The sequence below is a fragment of the Nannospalax galili genome, unplaced genomic scaffold, assembly GCF_000622305.1.
Source record: "Nannospalax galili isolate Female #2095 unplaced genomic scaffold, S.galili_v1.0 scaffold84, whole genome shotgun sequence".
Taxonomy (NCBI): domain Eukaryota; kingdom Metazoa; phylum Chordata; class Mammalia; order Rodentia; family Spalacidae; genus Nannospalax; species Nannospalax galili.
The window spans coordinates 673,584-697,035 of record NW_008352272.1 but is presented as its reverse complement, the minus strand read 5'-3'; the positions used below and the strand labels follow the sequence as shown (position 1 = coordinate 697,035).

The following is a 23,452-nucleotide window of genomic DNA, read 5'->3' as shown; positions in this document are numbered from 1 at the left end:
GAAGGGGGAGGAAGGGGGAGGAAGGGGGAGGAAGGGGGAGGAAGGGGGGAGGAGGAGGCTCAGCTATTTCAGGCAGGAATCACAACCTCCTGCCAAGCTCAGCTTTGGACTTGCAGACCAGGAGACCGTGCGTGCGTGCACCCTTGGCAAGTATAGTGTTTTAACTTTGAATTATTGCCAAGTCTTATAAATGAGGAGAGTACATAAAACCACTCAGATTTTGCAATTTCTTTAGAAAAATCAGAAATTTAAGTGACATGATACCAACATTCTTAGGTGGTGACAAATATCTAGGAGGAAATAGCTGGTAACTAGACCTGAGCCCTCACCAGTAACAGAAATCACACTGGTTGAACTTATTCACACAGTGACTCCCATTTTTAAAGAAATAAGTTGAATATGATAAAATACATGCATTTAAGCAACCTCTTTAATGAGTTTTAACAATAATACACACTTGGGGGCTTGGCAGATGGCTTAGTGGGTAAGGTACTTGCTGTGTAAGTATTAGAACCTAAGTTTGGATCCCCAGAACCCAAAACAGGGTGCATGGCATGTATGTGAAAAAAACTGGTTGCATGGCATGTGTGTGAAATGCTACAGCTGGCGGGAAGCAGAGATAGGAAGAGCCCTGGAGCACACTGGCCAGAAAGAGTGGAGGAGCTCCAGGTTCAGGGAGAGACCTTGTCTCAAAAATAAGATGGAGAACGATTGAGGGAGATGTCTGATTGACCTCCAGCCTACACACATGCACACACACAAACACACACATACACACACATACGGATACACACACACACACGGACACACACACACACACACTCACATCATGAGCACACACACATACATGCCACACAAGCATACAGATACTTCTCTCAGCCCAGTGCCTTCGGTTCGCCCTCCAGACCCCTCCTTTCCCGATCTCTTCATTCTCCCTTTGTAGAGGTGCCTTTATGGCCCTTGAATCTCAGAGACTCAGAATTATCAGATGTTCGCTCTTTTGTTTCTGAAATTCATTCATAGCATTGTATGTGTATTTGCTTTCCTCTTTTTTGGTTAATTTTTTTCTTTTGCTGTGCTCAGGATGGAACCCAGAGGGGCTTGGCACACGCAGGGCAAGTGCTCTCCACTGAGCTCCCCCAGCCCAGTTTGCCCTCCTTTATAGCAGTGTGCCATGGTGTGTATAGAAGCACCTCAGTTGCTAACCTGCTCACCTGTCCAAGAACACCTGGGTTGTTTGTACTAGGGACTGTTGTGAGTAAGGCCATGATGGATATTTGTGTGAAGAGTTGGCCAGAATATATGTTCTTATTTGTCTGGAGAGGTGTCTAGGAGTGGAGTTCAACTGCTGAGTCATCGGGGGTTATTCACTGGTTTAAAAAGTATGTTGAAATAATTCTGTAAAGACAGAACTGGATATCATCATGTTAAGTGAAGTAAGCCAGACTCAGAAAGACAAATGCTGTGTTTTCTCTCATAAGAAGAATCTAGATTTTAACAGAGAGAAAGAGAGGAGGGGGGGAGAGAGAGAGAGGAAGAAGGGGGAACCATCCATCTGTGGGGAAAGACACATTCTAAAGAGAAGCAGGGGGGAGGGACAAGAGACTGGGTAATGGGGGGAAAGACAGATATGGCATGTTTTCTCTCATATGCAGAGCCTGGATTTAAATACATGTATGTGCAACATAGATCTTTATTTTTATTTTATATGTATGAATATTTTGCCTCCATGTATGTAAGTGCAGCCATGTTGTTCAATACCCATGGAGGCCAGGAGAAGGTGTTAGATCCCCTGGAACTGGAGTTACAAATTGTTCATCACCATATGGGTGTTGGGAACCAAACCCATGTCCTCTGCAAGAACAGCCAGTGTTCTTAACTGCTGAGTCAGCTCTCCAGCCCCAGAGGAAGGGATCCTGAAGGGAACCAGGAGAGGGAAATGGAGTACACGTAACATGAAAACAAGAGGGAGGAAAGGAACCAGTGAGAGAGGGGCAGGGAGAACTGCGGAGGGCAGAGGGGGAGGAGGACGAATAGGATCAAAGTTTAACAACTTAGGCATGAAAGTGCCATGATGAAACCCATTGCTTTGTATGCTAACCTAAGCAATCAGATTTTAAAAGGAAGAAGAATATATGGGCCACGAAAGGAAAGGGGGCAATGTGGGAGAAAGGAAGGGTGTAAAGGAGGAGAAAGGGGGCCAGGAGGGTGATGGGCAAATACGAACCAAATACAGTAACATGTGTGAAAACGTCATGATGAATGCTATTGACCACAAAAAATGCAAAGTGACCAAAAATTAATAAAGAAAAGTCATAGAAGAAAGAGGAAAAATTAAAACCCCAATCAATTATCCAAAACGACTTAGGGCATGCATCATTCTTACCTAGTTGTTATAGCACGGGTTAAACATGGAAAAGCCTGGCAGTCAGAGAAACTGTGAGAGGTGACAAGCCACCGCCAAGTAAGCCACATTTGGCCTTCACGTATGAATAACTGTGACACTTTGTAGAACTTTCTAGAATGTTTCTAAGTTCTGATGCCATTGAAGCTGGGTCATGGCTGTCCCTTCCACAGGGGCACATGCTCTATGGCTGGTGGCAGCTTCCCCAGCCCTGCTTTACGGGCAGACAGAACCCCCTCTGGATGCCTCTGCTACCTGCCCAAGGTCTCCTAGACGTGTCCAGAGAAATCAGGACTGGGTTGGGGCTGTGACGTGCCCTTCACCACACCCGCTTTAGTCCCTGGTACTGTGTTCTCCAGCTGTAGACCACAGGTCCTCCTTCATATCCCTCTCCATGGCAAGTTCTGACCTGGCAGGACTCACACCGTGTCGGCTCAATTGCCTGTCTCTGTCCAGTTGCACACATCTTCAAGCCACCGCCTCTGCCCCTGTGGGACTCTAGAATCCCTTGGCTTGGGTTCAGACTTAGCTCTGCCACTTTTAATAGCTGGCTACACACCTTTCTCTACCTGGCTCCTGGTTGGGGAGATGGGGATACTACAGGACTGCCCAGGGGCTGTTGGGAACATCAATACACACCAGGCACTTGGAACTGAGCCTCGTGAGGATGGACACAGGCTTATGTTTCTCTTGCCTCCAGGCTACTTTGTGCCAGGGCAGGGACAGAGTGAGAGGATGTAGGCACAACTCCACTCTAGCCAGTGACTGTCCAGTGGTGATGTGTGCCTCTCGTGGCCAGATCTTCAGGTTGTTCTAGAAAAGTACGAAATTCAGAATGGAATGTCAATCCTGTTAATCTGTGACAAAATGCCCGACAAAAACAATTTAAGATATGAGAACTTGCCCGGCTACGTCGCAGCCACAGTGGCAGTGGCATGAAGCGGCCAGAAAAAGGAAAGAGCTGAATGCTGGTACTAAGTTCACTTTCTCTTGCTTACCTCTTCTTTCTGTCTCTGTCTGTCTCTGTCTCTCTCTCTGTCTCTGTCTCTGTCTCTCTGCATGTGTATAGACCAGAGGTTGAAGTCAGTGTCTTCCTCTATCTCTCCCCACCTTACTTTTTGAGACAGGGTCTCTCCCTGAACCTGGAGCTCACTAACTGGTAGACTGGCTGGCCAGTGGGTCCTAGGATAGATCTGTCTCCATCTCCCAGTGCTGGGGTTACAGGGATGTGCCACCATGCTGTGTTTTTTGTTTTTAATATTTTATTTATTATTTTTATTTTATGTGTATGAGTGTATTGCCTGCATGCATGTGAGTGCATCTACATCGTGCAATGCCGCGGAGGTCAGAAGAGGGCTTAGGATTCCCCTGGAACTGGAGTTAAGGGTGGTTCGTAGCCACCATGTGGGTGCTGGGAATCGAACCCGGGTCCTCTGCTAGAACAGTCAGCGCTCTTAACCGCTGAGCCATCTCTCCAGCCCTCTCTTGTTTTCTTCTTTTTGGATGGTGCTGCCCACACTCAGAGTGCGTTACCTCCTCCGTTAAACCTCGCTAGAAAACCCTCACAGACATACTGAGAAGTGTCACCGAGGTGATTTTAAACACCTTGGTCTGAAGAATGATGAGGAAATCACAGTTACTGTTGCTGCAGCGACTGCTACAGTCAGTGGTTGAGGCTGGACAAGTCCTCTGGGCATGTCCCCTTTACCTCCTGCACCTCCTCCCCCTGCTTCTCCAGCTGTGCCCAGGCTGCCAGAGCTTCCAGTGTGGAGGCGGAAGAGTGGAGGAGTGGATGAGCAAGGCAGCCGGGTACCCAGGCTCCAGCCTCCCTGGCTCCTCCTGGCCATGGGCCCCCTGCCAGGTGAGGGCACTGGCCAGGGCCCAAGGCAGAGCAGGCCCCTTTCCCCACAAGGGCCTGCCCAGAGTTCAAGGGTTCCGGGGAGATCATTTATGTCCTTTAATCCCACTGCTGTGACTGAGGCTGGAGTTTGGAGTTTGACCTGTATGGTGCCTCTCTCAGTAGCAGGCAAGGAGGCAGGGCCACTGCTGTTCTCTGACACTCTTCGCTGCAAAGGGACAGGAGCCCAGGGGTCTCCCTTTTCACAGTCACCTCCTCCTACCTCTAAAATCCCCAAGAGCCTAGAACAGTGGAGCCTACATCAGTAATAAGGTAAGATCCCTTCCTCCTAGCAGACACCTCCAGCAAACTGGAGAGCCTCTTGAGTCCAGGGACAAGGCAGTAGCGCTGGCAGAGGTCCCAGCTGTGAACTGCGTGGAGGTCAGAGAAGATTTGTCCTGCTCACGGCCTACGGAGTGTGATTTTTGGGGTGGCAGCAGTTGGCAGCACGGGCCATGGGGCTCAGCGGCTCTGCTTCACTAAGTTCAGGGATACCGAGGCAGCTCTGCGGCTTCAGGGAACCTCAAGTTTCTAATCTGTCGGTGAGAACGTGAAAGCCTGCCTGACCCAGCCCCAGGTGTGGCGGGGCAGACCCCACAGAGATAAGGAGGGTGAAGGAAGCCACAGCAGTCATAGGAAGCGGGAAGGATGCGTAGCTGTGTGAATTAATGACGCAAGACCATGTCCCACCGGCACGTGCTGATTCGGCACATCCCAGTTCTCTTCCAACTGCACAGTTGCCAGAGAGGGTGGGCACAGCCACCTCTCACGCATAGAAAAGCCCAAGAGCCACTGGGCCACTTGCCCAAGGTAACATTAGAGAATGAAAGGCGAGACCGAGACCCGCGCCCGTGGCTGGGAGGTGGTCCACCGGCAGCAGTTTGCAGTTTGGGAGTGCTTGGTGGGCACTTTTCAGAGGGGATTCTAGACCTCTGATGGAAAAATTCTGCCCTTGTTGGGAGCTCACATTTACTTGTGAGATTAGCCTTTATAAAGTGTCTGCTCTGAGGGCACAAAGTGAGCAAGATACTCGTGCTCCTTGCCTTCCTAGCGAGATAAGCAGTAACTGCAGACCTCTACAAACACTTGTTATGCTTCCTTAAACTGCAAGAAGTCGGGTTTATCTTGAAAGGAAAAGCTCGGGGATCTGACTTAGACTGAGGCCAGGAAAAGGCAGCTTTAGGGATGTATGTAGGTTGACATCTAAAGAATGAGGAGGGTTTTATCAAGCAACATAGGGAACAGCACATCAGAGGACAGAACAGAGGCCAAGGACTCCGAAGTCACAGGCAGCCTTTAAGGAATAGATTGAAGCTGGCAAATGATCTGATTTGTGTTCAGAAATCTCTCTGACCTCCACGGAAAGGGGTGGGTTAAAAGGAAGCAGAAGTGCCCGGCATGGTGGTGGCCACCTTTAATCCCAGCACTCAGGAGGCAGAGGCAGGCGGATCTCTGTGAGTTCAAGGCCAGCCTGGTCTACATAGCGAGTTCCAGGACACCTGGGGCTACAGGGAGACCCTGTCTCAAAAAAGACAAAAAAAAAAGAAAAAAGAAAAAAAAGAAAAGAAGAAAAAGGAAGCAGACGTAACATTGAGCAGGAAGAGATTAAGTCCTTGCTTTAGGCTGGACACAAGGGAGGGTGGCTTAAATAACGGTGGCTTAAATAAAAATGAAAAGATTCAAAGTACGACTTGGAAGTAGAAATGAAATGAAACTAGGGGTCAGTGCCTTCTTGGAGTTGGGAAAGAATTCTTTGATGGATGTTTGTATGCCTCAGCATCTTCCGTTCATCTGCATAGTGCTTGGCAAGCCCCGGTGCTCATATATACTACTCGTTGGATGGATGGATGAATGGGTTCTTGGGTGGATATAGATGCACGTAATGTTGGATATGTGGGCTGATGGATGGTTGGATCATGGACAGATTCCTGAATGGGTAGATACATGGCAGGGTGGATATATGGGTTGGTGGGTAGATGGATGTACAGATGGATGAATGACTTAAAGATGAGTGGGGTTTCTGAGTGAGCAGTTCATGACATGGACCAGAGTAGAAAAGGTATCTGCTTGGTGCTGAAGAATTTGGTTTCTGGCCTGAACATGTTAACTTTGGATATCTGCAGGGAATCTGTGAGAGAGGTCATACTGGCATTTGGAGGGAAAGGTCTGGGCTGAGAAGCTGCTCTTCTATTTTCCATTCTCTCTGATATCATAAGATTTGCCATCCCTGAAGGGGTGACATGGGTAGAGGAGAATGCTCACCCGGGCTTCCTACACCTCCATCTTTACCCTCTTGGCCCATTTAGGGAAAATTGCCTTGTTCTGCCATGCTTAGAAATTCTTTCCTTACTACCAAAACTGTGGATTTTCCTAATGGGCTGGGATAAACCAACCCAAAGTTTCAGGGTCTGTTCACTGGCCTTTTTCTGCAGTCTGTTCTTAATACCCCCCAAGCATCAAGTGGCAGGAAGTCACGGGGCGAGTGAGCTCTTTCCTCCAACAGCCCCAGGCTCTCTCAGTCCCCTTGGCCTGTAGTTTTCTCTCTCCTGTGGCTGGGCTGATGCCACCACCAGCCTCCCTAGACCATGCCAGTCAGAGATCTAGCTTGTGGCCATGGAATGGCAAGTCCCCTCCAGCAGTGGCCACTGAGGAGTGGGGGTAGGACAGGAGTGGTTCCAGCCCATGCTAGGTTTGTGTCACATGTGTGTTCTCATGTGTCTCCTGTATCTCATGGTAGGTAAGAGCTGAAGAATTAAACCTGGGGTGGAGCACAGTTCTATCATTTACCAGCGATGTGGCCTTGGGCCAGGCCTCAGCTTAACCCGTGTAGTGGGACTAATCAGAGTCCTGACCTTGTATTGGCACTAGGTTGAGAATGAGATTCGCACATATAAGTGGCCTGGTCTGCCTGACCACTAAGTCCACACTTCTTCCCCCACATTGATTGTGTGTGAAGGATGCCAACAGATCAAACATTCTGTGCCGAACCACGTGATGTAACTTACTTGCTCACTGTGATGAACGTCTGATTTTCATCCCCACTTTATCGATAGAGACTTGGAGCCGCAGAGAGTTTATTGACCCAGATCACAGCTAGAGAAAGCAGAGTGGGAATTGAGCCAGGGGTCAGTGAGGTTCTAAACCTTTGTGATTTACAACAACACATCTACTTCCTGGGGAGTCTTGTTCCCATAATTAAAATTTGTCATTAGATGCTGGTTGTCACTTTTGGCTGGTGCAGGGGAACCACCTCTTGGCTCCTGCTACCCCTCTAATGTGTCTGTTAGCCCTCGCAAACTTACCAGCGTCTTGGCAGATGCATCACACTTCCCATTTCCTATTGGGAGTGCTTCTAACACACACAGATGGCACCAAGCTACAAATACTGTTCCGTGGGCGCTGCTCCTTCTCCGTTATTATGAAAGGTTTGAGACACACTGAAGTTATAAAGAACAATGTGACCCTCACCAGCAGGTGTGCCGGAGCCAGACTGAGACTCCAACTGGAGTGGACACAGTTGGCCAGCTGTGGCCCTGACCTGGGGGCCTGGTTCCTCTTTTGCTTTCTTTTCCCCTTACACTGTGGTGTGGAAAATTTTCACATCTCCCATAGCACATTATGTAAAAGGCAATGGTGAGTGCTGTCCCTGCTTGACTAAGCTTCCTTTTGTGCTCTGGCCACTAGGCAACCTCAAGGGCAGCCTGTTCTGCTTTGCAAAGAAAGCCTTTGTCAGGACGCTGGCTGCCTTCACCCTGCCTCTCTGGACGGAGCGCTGGCAGGGGCCCTGACAAGAGGACCTTAGGGCCCACCCATCTCTTGGCCCTCCGGAGGAAGACTGGGAGCAAAGAACTGTGGTGCACTGTGTAACAGGTACTTGGGGTCGTTTTATGTAGTAGTCCTGGGTCTTCACAGCATGGCAAGGGCCTGGGGGGTAAAATCCCATGGGGCCGGGAGGCAGGGCTGCTTTCTTAATGTGGAGAACTTGGCACACAGCTGGCGCCTAATAAATACTTGCTCCACTGAGCCTCCAAGGTCTAGCAGCTCACTGTGTAGAGCCTGACATGCAGATGGTATCTAATGAATGTTCCATTGACCTTCCAGGGCCTAACATAGAACCTGGCACACAGCTGGTGCCTAATAAATGTCATGCTAAATGTCTAGGGCTTAACTAAAGTAGAGCTTACAGTGTCTAATAAATGTTCCTCTAAGTTCCTAGGGCCCAGCACAAGAGTCTGGCACACAGTTGGTGCCTAATAAGTGTTCCACTGGATTTCCCTGATTTACCACAGAGCCTGCTATATAACTGGTGCCTAACAAATGTGTGTTATACTGAGTCCCCAAAGCTTAACACACTAGTACTTAATAAGTGTTTGTGACAAAGCAGGAGGCAAAAGGAGGGAAGGACGGACTGAAAGACAGAAAGGCAGAAGGAAGGGAGGAAGGTGAGGAAACACGCTTCTAATCCAGGCTCTAAACTCCAGGTTCTAATGGCATCCATAGCCTTAACTGTAACTTAAGAACAAGGGCCAGGGCCTGACTCAGCTCACTTTGGCATCTTTTTTTCCCCTGGTCTTTTTGAGACAGGGTCTCCCTGTAGCCCCAGCTGTCCTGGAAATCACTATGTAGACCAGGCTGGCCTTGAACTCAGAGATCCGCCTGCCTCTGCCTCCCAAGTGCTGGAATTAAAGGCGAGCACCACTACACCCGGCAAGGATTTGGGAAGGCACAAGGAGTTGCTGCATCCCTGGTATCTGTGGTCCCGCATGCTCCTGTCCCTACCTTGAAGATGCAGTCCCTCAGACTCTACTTCTCTGAGGTCTCAGAAGCTATGCCTGCCTCCCTTGTGGTGATGAAAGCCTTGTTTATGAACAGGCCCCTCTTGGTGCCTGGCAGGCAATGGGCACGAAGGCATGGGGGGACAGGGCTAGAGACACTGAAGATACTGAGGGCTCAGAGCAGAGGGCTGTTGTCCCTCTTCTCTTCTTCCTTCCCTTTCAGATCTGCCATTTTTTTTTCTAGATCCATCCACCCCTCTCCCTCATTCAGCATCTATCTTCACCCAAAGTTGCATCCTGCACTTCCCCTAAGTTGTGTTTAAGGAAGCAGCAGATCTAGGACCTAGGGTTCCAGGCTCCTTCCTGAGCCAAAACCTTTTTTTTTCTTTTTGGTATTTTTGAGAGAGGGTCTTCCTGTAATCCCAGCTGTCCTGGAACTCACTATGTAGACCAGGTTGGCCTTGAACTCACAGAGATCCACTTGCCTTTGCCTCCCGAGTTCTGGGATTACAGACGTGGGCCACCATGCCCGGCCTCAGAGCCACAACCTTTAAAAAAGTATTATTTTTAGCCTGGTGTTGTGGTGCGTGCAGTAACTCCAGTTCCAGGGGATCTGATGTCCTCTTCTGGCCTCTGAAGGCATTGTCTTTTACTCCCTTGACTTACTAGTGGGACATGCGGAGGTCTTAGCTATGAGGCATTTCTGGTCATTCCAGTTATGGAAAGCACTTATGTACCTGTTTTGAATGTTTACAAGGTTGTCTCAAATATTTTTTAGAGGATTCTCTCTCTCTCTCTCTTTTTAAATTTTTTGAAAAATTTTTTATTATTTTTATTTTATGTGTATACGTGTATTGCCTGCATGTAGGCAAGTGCACCTGTGTCGTGCAATGCCCATGAAGGTCAGAAGAGGTTGTCAGATCCCCTGGGACTGGAGTTACAGACAGTTATTAGCTGCCATGTGGGTGCTGGGATTCGAACCCGGGTCTTCTGCAAGAACAACCTGTGTTCTTAACCGATGAGCCATCTCTCCAGCCTGAGAGGACTCTCTCTTAAATTAGAAACACGGTCATAGTGATAGTCCATTCATTATAATATTTAAACCACAAACATTTTTGTACATTTAAACACTTGGTATAATTGGATTTTTCTTTTTTCTTCCTTCTTTTTCTGTATTTGCAGAATTGGGGTTTGGACCCTGGGCCTCTCACATACTAGACACACTCTCTACCACTGAGCCACAATCCAGGCTTCTTTTTAAAAATTTTTAAAATTTATTTTTATATGTGTGAATGTTTTGTGTGCATGTATGTAAGTGTACTACATGTGTGCAATGCCCATGGAAGCCAGATGAAGGTGTCAGATCCCCTGGAACTGGAGTTACAGACTGTTATTAGCCAACATGTGGGTGCTGGGAACAGAGCCTAGGTCCTCTGCTAGAGCAGACAGTGCTCTTAACAACTAAGCCATCTCTCCAGCCCCCTTCACCTCTTTTTTCTTGTTTTTTAAAAATATTTTATTTGGGGCTGGAGAGATGGCTCAGTGGTTAAGAGCACTGGCTGTTCTTGCAGAAGACCCGGGTTATTTTTATTCTATGTGTACACGTTATTGCCTGCCTGCAGGTAAGTGCACCCATGTTGTGAAATGCTGGTGGAGGTCAGAAGAGGGCGTCAGATCCCCTGGGACTGGAGTTATGGACAGTCGTTAGCTGCCATGTGGGTGCTGAGATTTGAACCCGGGTCTTCTGCAAGAACAGCCAGTGTTCTTAACTGCCTAGCCACCTCTCCAGCCCCTTTTTACTTGTTTTGAGACAGGCTCTCATTAAGTTGCCCAGGGGGCTCTTAAATGCACACTATGTCACAGGCAAAGCTGGACTTAAAATCCTCCTGCCTCAGCCTCCTGAGTAGCTGGGATTAGAGGCCTGCATCACTAGGTCTGGCTTATTATTTTTTGTTTAAAAACTTTTTTATATTATATGTATATGTGTATGTTTGAGTGTGGGTTTGTGCATGTGCACCTGTAGAATCCAGAAGACGGTGCTAGATCCTCTGTAATCGGAGTTGCAGGTGTTGTGAGCCACCAGATGTAGGTGTTGGGAATTGAACTCAGGTTCCCTGCAAAAGCAGTACATACTCTTAACCACTGAGCCATCTCTCTAACTCCACTAGTTTCTATTTTGATATCCCCTTTAACCTTAATTAAGCTCTAGTGATTGAATGATTATCCTGTGCTTCTGCGATGGAATGGCTTCTCACTTTCTTATTTTTCTTACATTCAAAACTTGTTTCATGTGATAAGGGAAAGAGCCCCATGACCCCCTAGGTCTTCCAGTAGCATTAGGTGAGAACATTCACATATTGGAGGCCTTCACTGTTGTTCAGAAATTGGTTTCTTTTTATTTAGAGAAGTAGCTATGAATATCCTTTCAGTATTCAGTAAAAGGGCATTTCAAAATATTTCCTAAAAACAGAGGACAGTGCCTGATGTGTTGAAAATAGTTGGCTTTCAGGGGCTGCAGTAGACTCAGCAATTGAGAGCACTGGCTGCTCATGCAGAGGAACTGGGTTTGGTTTCCAGCACCTACATGGCAGTGAACAACCATCCATAACTCCAGTTCCAAGGGATCTGACACCCTCTCTGACCTCCATGGGCATTGTACAATACAGGTGCATTTACATACATGCAGACATAACTCTCATACCCATAAAAATAATAAATAAAAATATTTTTTGATCTTTTTGAGACACTGTTGTATCTGCTGAGCAAACTGCTGTCCCCTGTAGTAAAAAGTAAAATGAATCAGGGAATTGCCAGTCACATGATACTCGGAAAAAGAACTTCAGATGTGGAACTACCCAAGGGAATTTTTCCTATTAAAAAAAAAGTTGTAGAACAATGCCTTTAACAATATTCAGATTACACACACACACACACACACACACACACACACACACATAAATATATATCTTTTTGAAACAGGGTCTCTCTGTAGCCCCAGCTGTCCTGAAACTCACTATGTAGACCAGGCTGGCCTTGAACTGATAGAGATCTGCCTGCCTCTGCCTCCCGAGTGCTGGGATTAAAGGTGTGCGCCACCACACCCAGCCAATAAAATATTTTTAAAAGGAAAATGACTGGCCTTCTAAAATCCTTTAAATAACATCACAGAACTGGCAGCATCTGTCTCCTTCATGTCTGGCTTGTATTGCATTGCCTCCCTCCTCTCTACTTTGTGCTTGGTCAGAGTCTTGTGGTTTAATCACACCCAAGTGCTGGGATTAAAGGCAAGCACCACTGTGTCCTGCTTTCACTATATCTTTTCAAAAAATATTTTATTGGGCCGGGTGTGGTGGTGCATGCCTTTAATCCCAGCACTTGGGAGGCAGAGTCAGGCAGATCTTTGTGAGTTCAAGGCCAGCCTGGTCTACATAGTGAGTTCCAGGACAGCTGGGGCTACAAGGAGACCCTGTCTCAAAAAGACCTCCCCCAATTTTTTTTATTTATTACTGTTTTATGTGTATGAATGTATTGCCTGCATGTATGTAAGTGCACCTGTGTTGTGCAATGTCTGTGGAGGTCAGAGGAGGTGTTGGATTCCCTGCAACTGGAGTTATGAAAGGTTGTGAGGTGCCATGTGGGTGCTAGGAATTGAACCCAGGTCCTCTGGAAGAGCAGCCAGTGCTCTTAACCACTGAGCCATCTCTCCAACCCCTCCTCACTATATCTTAGAGGAAGAAATAAATGTATAGAAAGTAGTGACGGTAGTGGTGGCTATAATATTCTGGGCACAGGAAATGCAAGGTGCTCCACTCAGCATGTCACATGCAGCTAGGTTTGGTGGCACATCCCTGTAACCTCAGCACTGGAGATCCTGAGGAAATAGGGCTGAAAGTTCAAGGTCAACTGCTGCATAGTGAGATCCTGTCTCAAAAAAAAGACAATACTTCACAGGTAAGAGTGCTCAGTAATCTGTGAAGCACAAACTTTCATCGCCCTGTTTTGTACAGGTTAAGAAACTTCTCAGGACTAGTAAGGACTGTAGCCAACTATGTGACCTCAGAGCTTGAATTCTCTTTCTTTTCTTTTGGTCTGTGGACATGCTCATGTGTGTTGGGGTACACATGTGTGAGCAGGTACATTTGCACGTGTGCATACACATGGAGGCCAGAGATCAGCCTCAGGAAAGAGGTTTTTTTTTAATGTGTATGAGTGTTTTCCCTGCAGGTAAGTGCACCATGTGTGGGCAATGCCCACAGAGGCCAGAAGAGGGTGTCATAACCCCTGAAACTGGAGTTACGGACTGTTATTAGCTGCCATGGAGGTGCTGGGAATCAAACCCGGTCCTCTGCAATAGCAGCCAGTACTCTTAAATGCTGAGCCATCTATCCATTCCAGGAAAGTTTTTGGGATAGTATCTCTCACTGGGACCTGCGGCTAACCAATTAGGCTATGCTGACTGGCCAGCAAGCCCCAGAGATCCTCTTGGCTCTGCCTCCCCAGCGCTGAGACTACAAGTATGCACTGCCATGCCTGGCTTTTTCTTGTTATTTTTTACATGGTGCTGGGGATCAAACTCAGCTTTTCATGCTTGTGTAGCAAACACTTTACCAACTGAGCTATCCCCCAAGCCCCAGAACTTGAATTCTTAAAAGATCTGATATGTCTTTCTGCATCTAGTACCACACAGACAGTCACAGTGGTGTTCTCTCTGTGGGAGCTTTGTCCCAGGACTGAGCTTCACACCATGAATGGTAGGGACTGATACCTGTCATTCCAGACCTTGAGGATGACGTGGTATAGGCTAAATCTGTCTGTGCCCCAGTCACTTGGGATCCAGAACCATATTCAGGGATTCTGCTAGTTTCTGATTGCTGCTGCAGCAAATTATCCAGAGCCAGTGGCTAAAACAACACACATTTACTATCTTATAGTTCTGGAATGCAAAGTTCCAGATGAGTCTTCTGAGCTCAAATCAAGGTGTCAGCAGATGACTGAGGAGATGGCTCAGTGGGTAAAGTACTTTCTGTGCAAGCATGAGGGCCTGTGTTCAGATCCCTAGAACTGATGTATAAAATTGGGTGTGCATGCCTTTAGTTCTGGCTCTGGGGTCTTGGGGAGGGACAGAGTCAGGCTGATCTCTGTGGCTTACTGACCAGCCAGGCTAGCCAATTGGTTAGCTCCAGGTTCCATGAGAAAATTTGTCTCAAAAAATAAGGTGGAGAGTGACACAGGAAGACACGAAGACACCTGATGTTGACTTCTGGCCAATGAGCACTTCTGGGCACATGCACCCACACAACCACAAGAACACATGCTCATACACAGACACACACACAGACACACAGACACACACACAGAGACACACACACATACACAGACATGCACAGACAGACACACACACAGACACACACACAGGCAGACACACAGACACACACAGATACACACAGACACACACAGACACACAGACAGACACACACAGATACACACAGACACACACACAGACACACACACACAGACACACACACAGACGCACAGACACACACACAGACACACACACACACACACACAGACACACAGACACACACAGATACACAGAGGTCTCAGCAGGGATGAATTCCTTCTGTAGGCCCTAGGGCCCCATCATCCTATCTTCGAAGCTGGCAATGCTGAGCCAAATCCTTCTTATGCTGTCACCTCTCTGCTGCACTCCAAAGTCAGTATCCCTGTGATTACATTAAATTCCTCCAGGTGATCCGGCCCACCACTTTATTTTGAAGTCAGCTGACTAACATCATTATTTCTCTGCAAACTTTATCTCACAGTAACAGGGTCTAGAGGTTAAATATAAACACCCTTGGGGCCGTTACTCTGTGTATCGCAGGAATCTTTTAAATTGACCATGGAAGTGCAATCTCAAGAGAAAAAGCTTCTAAAAGCAGTTCTAAGTGTGGATTCTGGAACAAAGATTCTGCCCCTTGAGCTGTGCAGATTACTTAACCTTTCTCTGTATTAACTCCTCCTACAAAAAAAGGATGATAATGACTTGGCCACTTTGCAGGAGAGTAAACACTTAGAGTGATTCCTGGCATGCAGTAGGTGCTGCATAGCTGTGTATTAAATACATGCAATTTATGAGCATAGGCAGCATTAGAACAAGATTATGGTGTCTGACTGAGCCTTGGGCAGTCCATGGCATGACTCTCATCCAGCTGAGACTACCTTGAATGGAAGCTGACTCTTGTGTCTCATTTTACTAAGTAGAAGAGGATGCTGGAACCTTCTGTACTTACATATATTTTAGACAGCATCTCGCTATTTGCCAGACTAGCCTAAAACTCAGTGATCCTTTTCCCTCAGCTTCCTGAGTGCTGGGATTACAGGTGTGTACTACCATGCCCAGCATAGTGTGTACCACTTTAATTGATTATTCTTTTGTGCTGGATAGCTTTAGGGTCAACTTGACACATCTGGGTTAAGGGAGCTCAACTGGGGAATTACCCCCATTGGACTGGCTTGTGGCCATCTCTGTGGGGCATCTTGATTATGATATGGGAGGGCCCAGCCCACTGTGGGTGGTGCTACCCCTGGGCAGGTGGGCCTATGTTGTATAAATAAACAGGTTGAATGGGGGCCAGAGGAGCAAGCCAGTAAGCAGAGTTCCATTCCTCCATGGCCTGTGCTCCAGCTCCTTCCTCCAGGTTCCTGACCTGAGTTCCTGCCTTGGGCTCCCTGATGAGCTGTGACCTGGGAGTTGTAAGCTAAATCAACCCTTTCCTCCCCAAGTTGGTATTGGTAAAAGTACTTTATCATGACAATTGAAAGAAAACTAAAAGATCTTTATATTTTTCCAAGTGAATAGTTGAAGGGGGGGGGGTCGTCTTTTCCAGATGCCCCAGGGAGACAGCCACAGAGAGGGTGAGGAGAGGGTGCTCTGGGACCTGGAAGCTGCCACTTCTTTGCTCTCCCCAGGACTGATAGTCTTTTTCAGCACCATGGAGAGAGGCACCCTCAACCCTCAGCCTCTGAAGTCTGACGCCCTGGAAGCCTTTCCCCAGAAGAGCCTGGAGCCAGAGGACATTGCTGTGCTGGTTTTGTACTTCCTCTTTGTCCTGGCTGTTGGATTATGGGTAAGCCAGGTGGTGATGTGAGGGAATGGGACAAGGAGAAATGTCATATTAGAAACCCGGAGTAAACCCTATTGTTTTGGAAAATAGGATACAGACCTACTGAGAGGAAAAAACTAGTTCATAACCGGAGAACAATCAGAGCTGGGTGCTGGGCTGTAGAAGAGTGGTTAGAGCATGTGCCTAGCATGTGGGAGGCCCCGAGTTTCATCTCCACCACTACAAAAATGAACATATATGTATGTATCTTTTGATTTTTAAAAATGCATTGTGTTGGCTGAGTGTCAGGCCTTGGGTTAAACGAGTATGCATTAACAAGATTTTTCTTAGTTTATTTAAAGATTTTTTCATTTGTGTGTCTGTGCGTGGGTATGTGCCTATGTGTGTGGGTATCCACAGAGGCCCAAAAAGGAGGTGAAAAGTGGATCTCCTGGAATTGGACTTACAGGCAGTTGTCAGCCACTCAGTGTGGGTGCTGGGAACTGAACTTAGGTCCTCTGAAAGAGCAGGAAGTGCTCTTAACCACTTTGCTCTCTCCCCAGCCCTTCAAGGAAGATCTCATATCCACTTTACAGATTAAGAAACTCTATTAGTAAGTCAAGAGAGTTGAGGAGGTGAAAAGTGGATCTCCTGGAATTGGACTTACAGGCAGTTGTCAGCCACTCAGTGTGGGTGCTGGGAACTGAACTTAGGTCCTCTGAAAGAGCAGGAAGTGCTCTTAACCACTTTGCTCTCTCCCCAGCCCTTCAAGGAAGATCTCATATCCACTTTACAGATTAAGAAACTCTATTAGTAAGTCAAGAGAGTTGTAGCTAGAATGGATTTTAAGTTAATACAGTCACATGGTTCAAAACTAAAATAGTTTAGTGCATACAGTATAAAGTTCCTCTGTGACCCTCCATAAGTGAGCCCCGTTATGAACTTGTTAGCACTGGAAATGCTGGTCATTAATGCATTCCAATTTTTAAATGCAAATCAAAACATTATGTATGTGTATGTGCATATACATATACATATATATATAAAACGTGCTGTGTACGCATGTGCTTTAGAGATAATATCTTGTTATGTAACCACCCACATAAACTCCTAATCCTCCTGCCTCAGCCTCTTGAGTGCTTGGATTACAGAGATGTGACACCATGCCCAGCCAAAGCAGACATTAGTATGTACATCTCCCTCTTTCTTACAGTGGAGATAGCTTATCACACAATTTCGCCTTGCTATTTTCCCACCTGTCACTGTCTCCTAGGTATCTTTCAGATCAGTACATCGAGGCATCTTCATTTTCTTAAAAGCTGCACGGTATTCCATTAGATGATTATGTTGTGATTTATTTAACAGATGCTGTGCTAAGAATCATTTGGGCTTCTGTTCCCTGCTTCTTACTATAATTTTGTAATGAGACAACTTTGCACACTTATTATTTTGGAGGCAGCCATAGTGCAGGACACATTTTGAATAGTAACATTGTCAGGTTGAAAAATATATGCTTTTGTAACATGTCAGCTCCTGTCAGAGTGCCCTTAGGTGGATTTTTAGTCTGTACCCACAGCAGCAATGAATGACAGCCTGTTTTCACTCTCAATAACCATGTATTGTCAAGTGTTTCACTTTTGTCAACCTGACAAGAAAAAAGGTATCTCAGTACATTGCTAACATTCACTTATAATGAGTGAATCTGATACCCTTCCATAGGACAAGGGGCAAGCAAGGTGGCTCAGTGGGCAAAGGAGCTTGCTGCCAAGCTTAATAACCTGAGTTCAGTCCCCAGAACCTACACAGTAAAAGGAGAGAAATGATTCCTACAAGGTGGCCCCTCACCTCCACATGTGCCATGAACCTCACATGTTCAATGCAAGTGCACATACATACACACAGAAGGTACTCTCCATGTGCCAGGCATGGTCCTAAATAACATATACACATCATCTCAGTTGAGATGCTTGGGCCTTTCTCTAGAACTTGCTTCCATCCCTATGCATGGTGACTAAGAGCTAGCTTCCCCCGCATGCACACATGTTCATACACAACAAACATACGTATACACTATGATCACATACCAAATTTTTTTTAATAGAAACTAATTCTTTTGAAAAATCCAGGGGTGATGTTGTGCATCTATAACCCTAGTGTTGGGGAGAGAGGAATAGAGATATTCAGATCCCCTGAACTCACTGGCTAGGCAGGTTTGCCAGTCAGTAAACTCTGAACTCAATGAGAGACCCTGTCTCAAAAAATAAGGTGGATGGGACTGGAAAGATGGTTCAGTGGTTAAGATCTCTGGCTACTTTTGCAGAGTACCCAGGTTCTATCCCAGCACACACATGGCAGCTAAGAACTGCTCTTAACTCCAGGTCCAAGGGAATCTGATGCCCTCTTCTGACATCTGCAGGCATTGCACAACATGGGTGCACTTGCACACATGTAGGTAATACACACATACACATAAAATTTAAAAAATTAAAAAATAAGGTGGAGAGCAATCATGTAAGATACTCAACATCAACCTCACAGATACACACACAGACACACACATACACACACATAGACACACACAGACACATACACACACAGGCATACACACACAGACACACACAGAGACACACACATACACACACACAAGCATACACAGACACACACACATACACAGACATGCACAGACAGACACACACACAGACACACACACAGGCATACACAGACACACACACGTATACACACAGACACACACAGACACACACAGACACACACAGACACACACAGACACACACACAGACACACACAAAATGATAAATTTAATTAAAATAAAAAAGAACTACTTGGTTGGTAGAGTATTTGTCTAGAATGCATAAGGCCTTAGGTTCAGTCCCTAGCACTACTTAAATTGGGCATAGTGGCACACACCTGTAATCCCAACACTTGGAAGGTAGAGGGAGGAAGATCAGTTCAAGGTCATCCTCAGTTACATAGTGAATTTGCAACCAGCCTGGACTACCTGAGATTCTGTCTAAAAATAGGAACTGCATACTTCTCCCACCAAAGCTTACGTTGGAAGTCGGAGGTGGTGGCACATACCTTTAATCACAGCGCTTAGGAGGCAGGCAGATCTCTGTGGGATGGAGGCCAGCCTGGTCTATATAGCGAGTTCCTGGCCAGCTGGGGCTACTGGTAGACCCTGTCTCAAAACAAAACAAAACAAACAAAACAAAACAAACCCAAACAAGCAAACTTTACATTGGAAGTTAGTCAACAGTGTGATGGTGTCATGAGGCAGGTCTTCAGGAAGTGATTGCTAGGAGAGTGGAGCCTCACAGTTAGCATGAGGCCTTATGAAAGAAAACGAGAGACCTGCTAGTCCTTTTCTGCCCTTCTGCTCTCCATGTGAGGGAGGACACAGTAGAGGCTCCATCTAGAGGAACCCGCTATCTCCAGGGCTGAACCTGCAGGCACCCTGACCTTGGACTTCAAGCCTCCAGAACTATAAGAAATATGTTTTTGATGTTTACAGATTCCGTAGACTTGGGTGTTTTGTTACAGTCACATGCTGCATGGATGGACTGGGGCTTGGGCCTCAGTCTCTTCACCTGTGACACTGTTCCCCAAACAGCAACCTCAAAGGGGCAGGCGTGGATTGAAATGAGCTACTGCTGGCTGGGCATGATGGTGCATGTCTTTAATCTCAGCACTCAGGAGGCAGAGGCATGTGGCTCTCTGTGAGTCTGAGTTTAATCTGGTCCTTATAGTGAGTTTCAGGCTGGCTGGGGCTACATAATGAGACTCTGTCTCAAAAAATATATTTAAAAATTAGTTACTGCTTATGAAATGCCTCACAGAGACAGCATCTGGAACATGGAAAACAATGAAATCCATTATGAGCTGTCTTTGACAAGCAATGGGTCTGCAGCTCAAATGTCTACAGGATTGTGTCATATCATTAAAGCAGAAAGCAGGAACTAGCCAGAGAGCATAGGTCCCCTTTAAAGACAATCGCAGTAAGTTTTATTCAGACACAGTGTATTTGATGTCTGAATGTGGTCTGCTGCTGGATTCCCGGTTTGCAGCCTCTTCCTGCTGCAAATGCCCCTGCATGTTGATGCTCTCCTACTCCGCTTCTCCTTTCCAGTCCATGGTGAGAACCAAGAGAGACACAGTGAAAGGCTACTTCCTGGCTGGAGGGGACATGGTGTGGTGGCCGGTAAGTGCTCTCTGGTTCAATTCGGTTACTTCTCATGGCTGCTGACATAGATAGCTCTGTACCAGATGCTTTCCTGACATACACGAGGCTCTGGGCTCCATCTCAAGCACTGAAATAAACATTTTAAAGCCATTTCTCAAAGATTCTCCCAAGTTTTGATGTTCTTTCATTCCACATTGTCTGTAAGTCACAATGAAAACTAGAGAACTCTTACCTCCAATTCAAATTTGTTTAAACGAAAAGAGTTTATCATCAGCTCACCTAAGGAGAAAATCCAGTTTTCCTGGGTACAGAGGTTTGATTAATTGATAATACTGTGACCTGATGACCCGATTTCTCTAACTTTCCCTCTACCCTCTACCAATCTATCATCTACCTGTTATCTGTGTCTATACCCTCCATATGCCTTCTATCTCTATCTATCTATCTATCTATCTATCTATCTATCTATCTATCTATCTATCTATCTATCTATCTATCTATCATCTATCCATCCATCCATCCATCTATCATCTATCTATCTATCTATCTATCTAATCATCAACTTCTATCCACATACCTATCCATCATCTATTAATTGATCTGACACCTATCTTGCATTAGTTTCTCTCCTTCTGAAAGATCTTAATAAACACACTCAACTCCATGGCAACAAGATGGCTGACATTGCTCCAGACCTTTCATCCTCTCAAGTTCCAGGTCAGTATGGGAAGAGCACCTGCCTCCTTGGCAGTATCCCTGAACAACTATTTCATCTCTGATTGCATCCCAAGCTTCTCACTGTGTCAATCACCATGGCTAGGGTGCATTGCTGCATTGATTGGAGTCAAGCCTGGCTGTCATGCTCAACACTTGCCCAGGGGAGTATGTCTTGAGTGGCTAGAGCCTGAAGGAAAATTGAAGGCTATTCGTGGGCCTGGGTGGACTAGATGTTGAGGACATAGATACAAATACAATATGTCAATTAGATGTTCCTTTTTAAGTGAGTCTCAGAGCATTGTCAAACATACCCCCACACATTTATACACATATACACCATGCACACACACACCATGCACACATACACACCATGCACACACATCATGACACACTGTGCACATACACACACCATGTGCACACACAAATTCAACACAGACACACACACCATGCATACACGCAACATGTGCTCCCACACACTCAACACAAACACACACCATGCATTCATATGCATCTAAGACCCTCTTCCATGGGCCCTGAGTAGGGGAATCAGAGATGATAGTTTTCTTTATGAGTTCTAAAAAGAAAGATTAAATCTTTGAACCAGTAAGGAGGACAACTCCCATTTGCAGCAGTCCAAAAGATACCAAATCTAAGTGCAGGGAGTGGTTGGTGTCTGAGCCTGTGGTCAGTGAATCTTGAAGACACTGACTTCGCTTTCTTGGAAGGTACCAATGGCATGCTCTGTACCGTGTTCAGCTAGCTCAAAAGAATCTTCCTGGTTTCAGCAGGCACTATGCTGAACGTAGGCACTCAGGGAGATCTCTCAAGGTGCTTAGGGTCAAGTGTGAGGGACAGGGACCCTGAGATAGACCCCCACTTGAAATCTATCACAGTACAAACTGAACAGGAATGGGCCTCCCTTCCCTGTCTCTGTCTCTCCTGGCTCCCTAAAAGAAAAAGGTCCATTCACTGCCAGGATTCATTGTTTCTGACTTCCTGTTATTGGTTTCCAGGGTTCACAAAGAGAATGCCAGCCTCTAGCTCAGGAACTGGGCAGCCCAGAGAGCCTGTCAAAAGATTAAATTTATCATCTTACACCTCTGGTTCCCTGTTTGCCTAAGTAGAACAAGGCTCTATGTGGAACAAACAGTACTGGTTTTTCATTTAAAGTGGTATGCATATATATGTGTATATATATATATATATATATGTTTAAACACATAATACATGGATAGATGCATATATGTGCATAGATATATACACATTTAATATATGTGTATATATTCTTCATTTAAAGCCATGATTACATATGTATACTTATCATATATAGAAACATATAAAACAGAATACAAATATATAATACATATTATATGATATGTATGTATTATATATTATATGTGTACATACATAATATACAATGGATAGTCATATATGACTTTAATCATATTCCATATTCATAAATGGAATTGTGTACATTTAAGCGTATTTAAAATATGTCATTCTGAAGTAAAAAGGAACATCAATAGCAGTGAGGTGACACACGGCTGCAGAGGATGCTGTGTGGTGGTGTCATCAGCAGTGGCAGAGTGGAGGCCCCCGAGATTCCTCTTCTCCATAAAAGCAGTAAGAACAGTGTTTTGAGAGTCACAATCAACACTTTGAGAACGCCAGCACCTAATCAAACACTGCACCTGTTTGGGAAACCGGATGTCAGTGGCCGTAGAGTGTGTAACTGTCCCAGTTTCCATCCTGTTCTCTTCAGCTCCACAGTTTCCCAAAAAACAACAGCATAGAGAAGGGGCCGGAAGGGCTCACAGAGAACTGTCACCGTGTTACCTGCACGGCTGTCCCACAGAAAGTTCCGCCTGTGGGATTCCTGTCTTGACCTGACTTTGAAAAGCCTGTGAACAGACTTTTCTCTCGAGGCCATTGTTTGCCACTGCAGCTGCCTGAGACTGCGCAACAGTTGGGGGCCAACAACCGGCTAACCCAAATCTTCAGAAAACCTACAGTTGTTCATGGGGGCTTTGCGAAGCTCCCAGGTGACCCTGGCAATCTAGTTGGCTATGGGCACTTGTCCAGGAAAGCTGAGTGCCTAGGGACCGTCCACAGGTTGACCCCGGGACCCCGAAGAACAGGAAACGAAGGCCGCGGCAGAGGTGTGAGCCCTGGGCTGTGCACTGACAGCACATACCAGCGTGCACACCAAGCTCCTCAGCAGCAACTGCGGCAGTTGGCACAGTCTGGGAGAGGATACTGCTTCCAGGTGTCCCCTGCGAGAAAACTACTGCTCCGTATTTGCTGCCCATAACACAACATGTATTTCCTCCTCTCCCGAGTCCTCCTCCTCCTTCTCCT

General features: G+C 46.3%; 1 protein-coding gene across 1 annotated transcript in view; it reads left to right on the top strand.

Moving 5' to 3' along the window:
- The first annotated feature begins 16,068 nt into the window (after positions 1–16,068).
- The window catches only part of Slc5a11 (solute carrier family 5 member 11), a 92,763-nt gene continuing 85,379 nt past the window's right edge, over positions 16,069–23,452 (top strand). Inside the window, 4 exon segments of the mRNA XM_008849201.1 lie at positions 16,069–16,203; positions 20,324–20,419; positions 22,723–22,726; positions 23,155–23,170. Of these exon segments, the coding sequence (XP_008847423.1) occupies positions 16,069–16,203; positions 20,324–20,419; positions 22,723–22,726; positions 23,155–23,170 (251 nt within the window).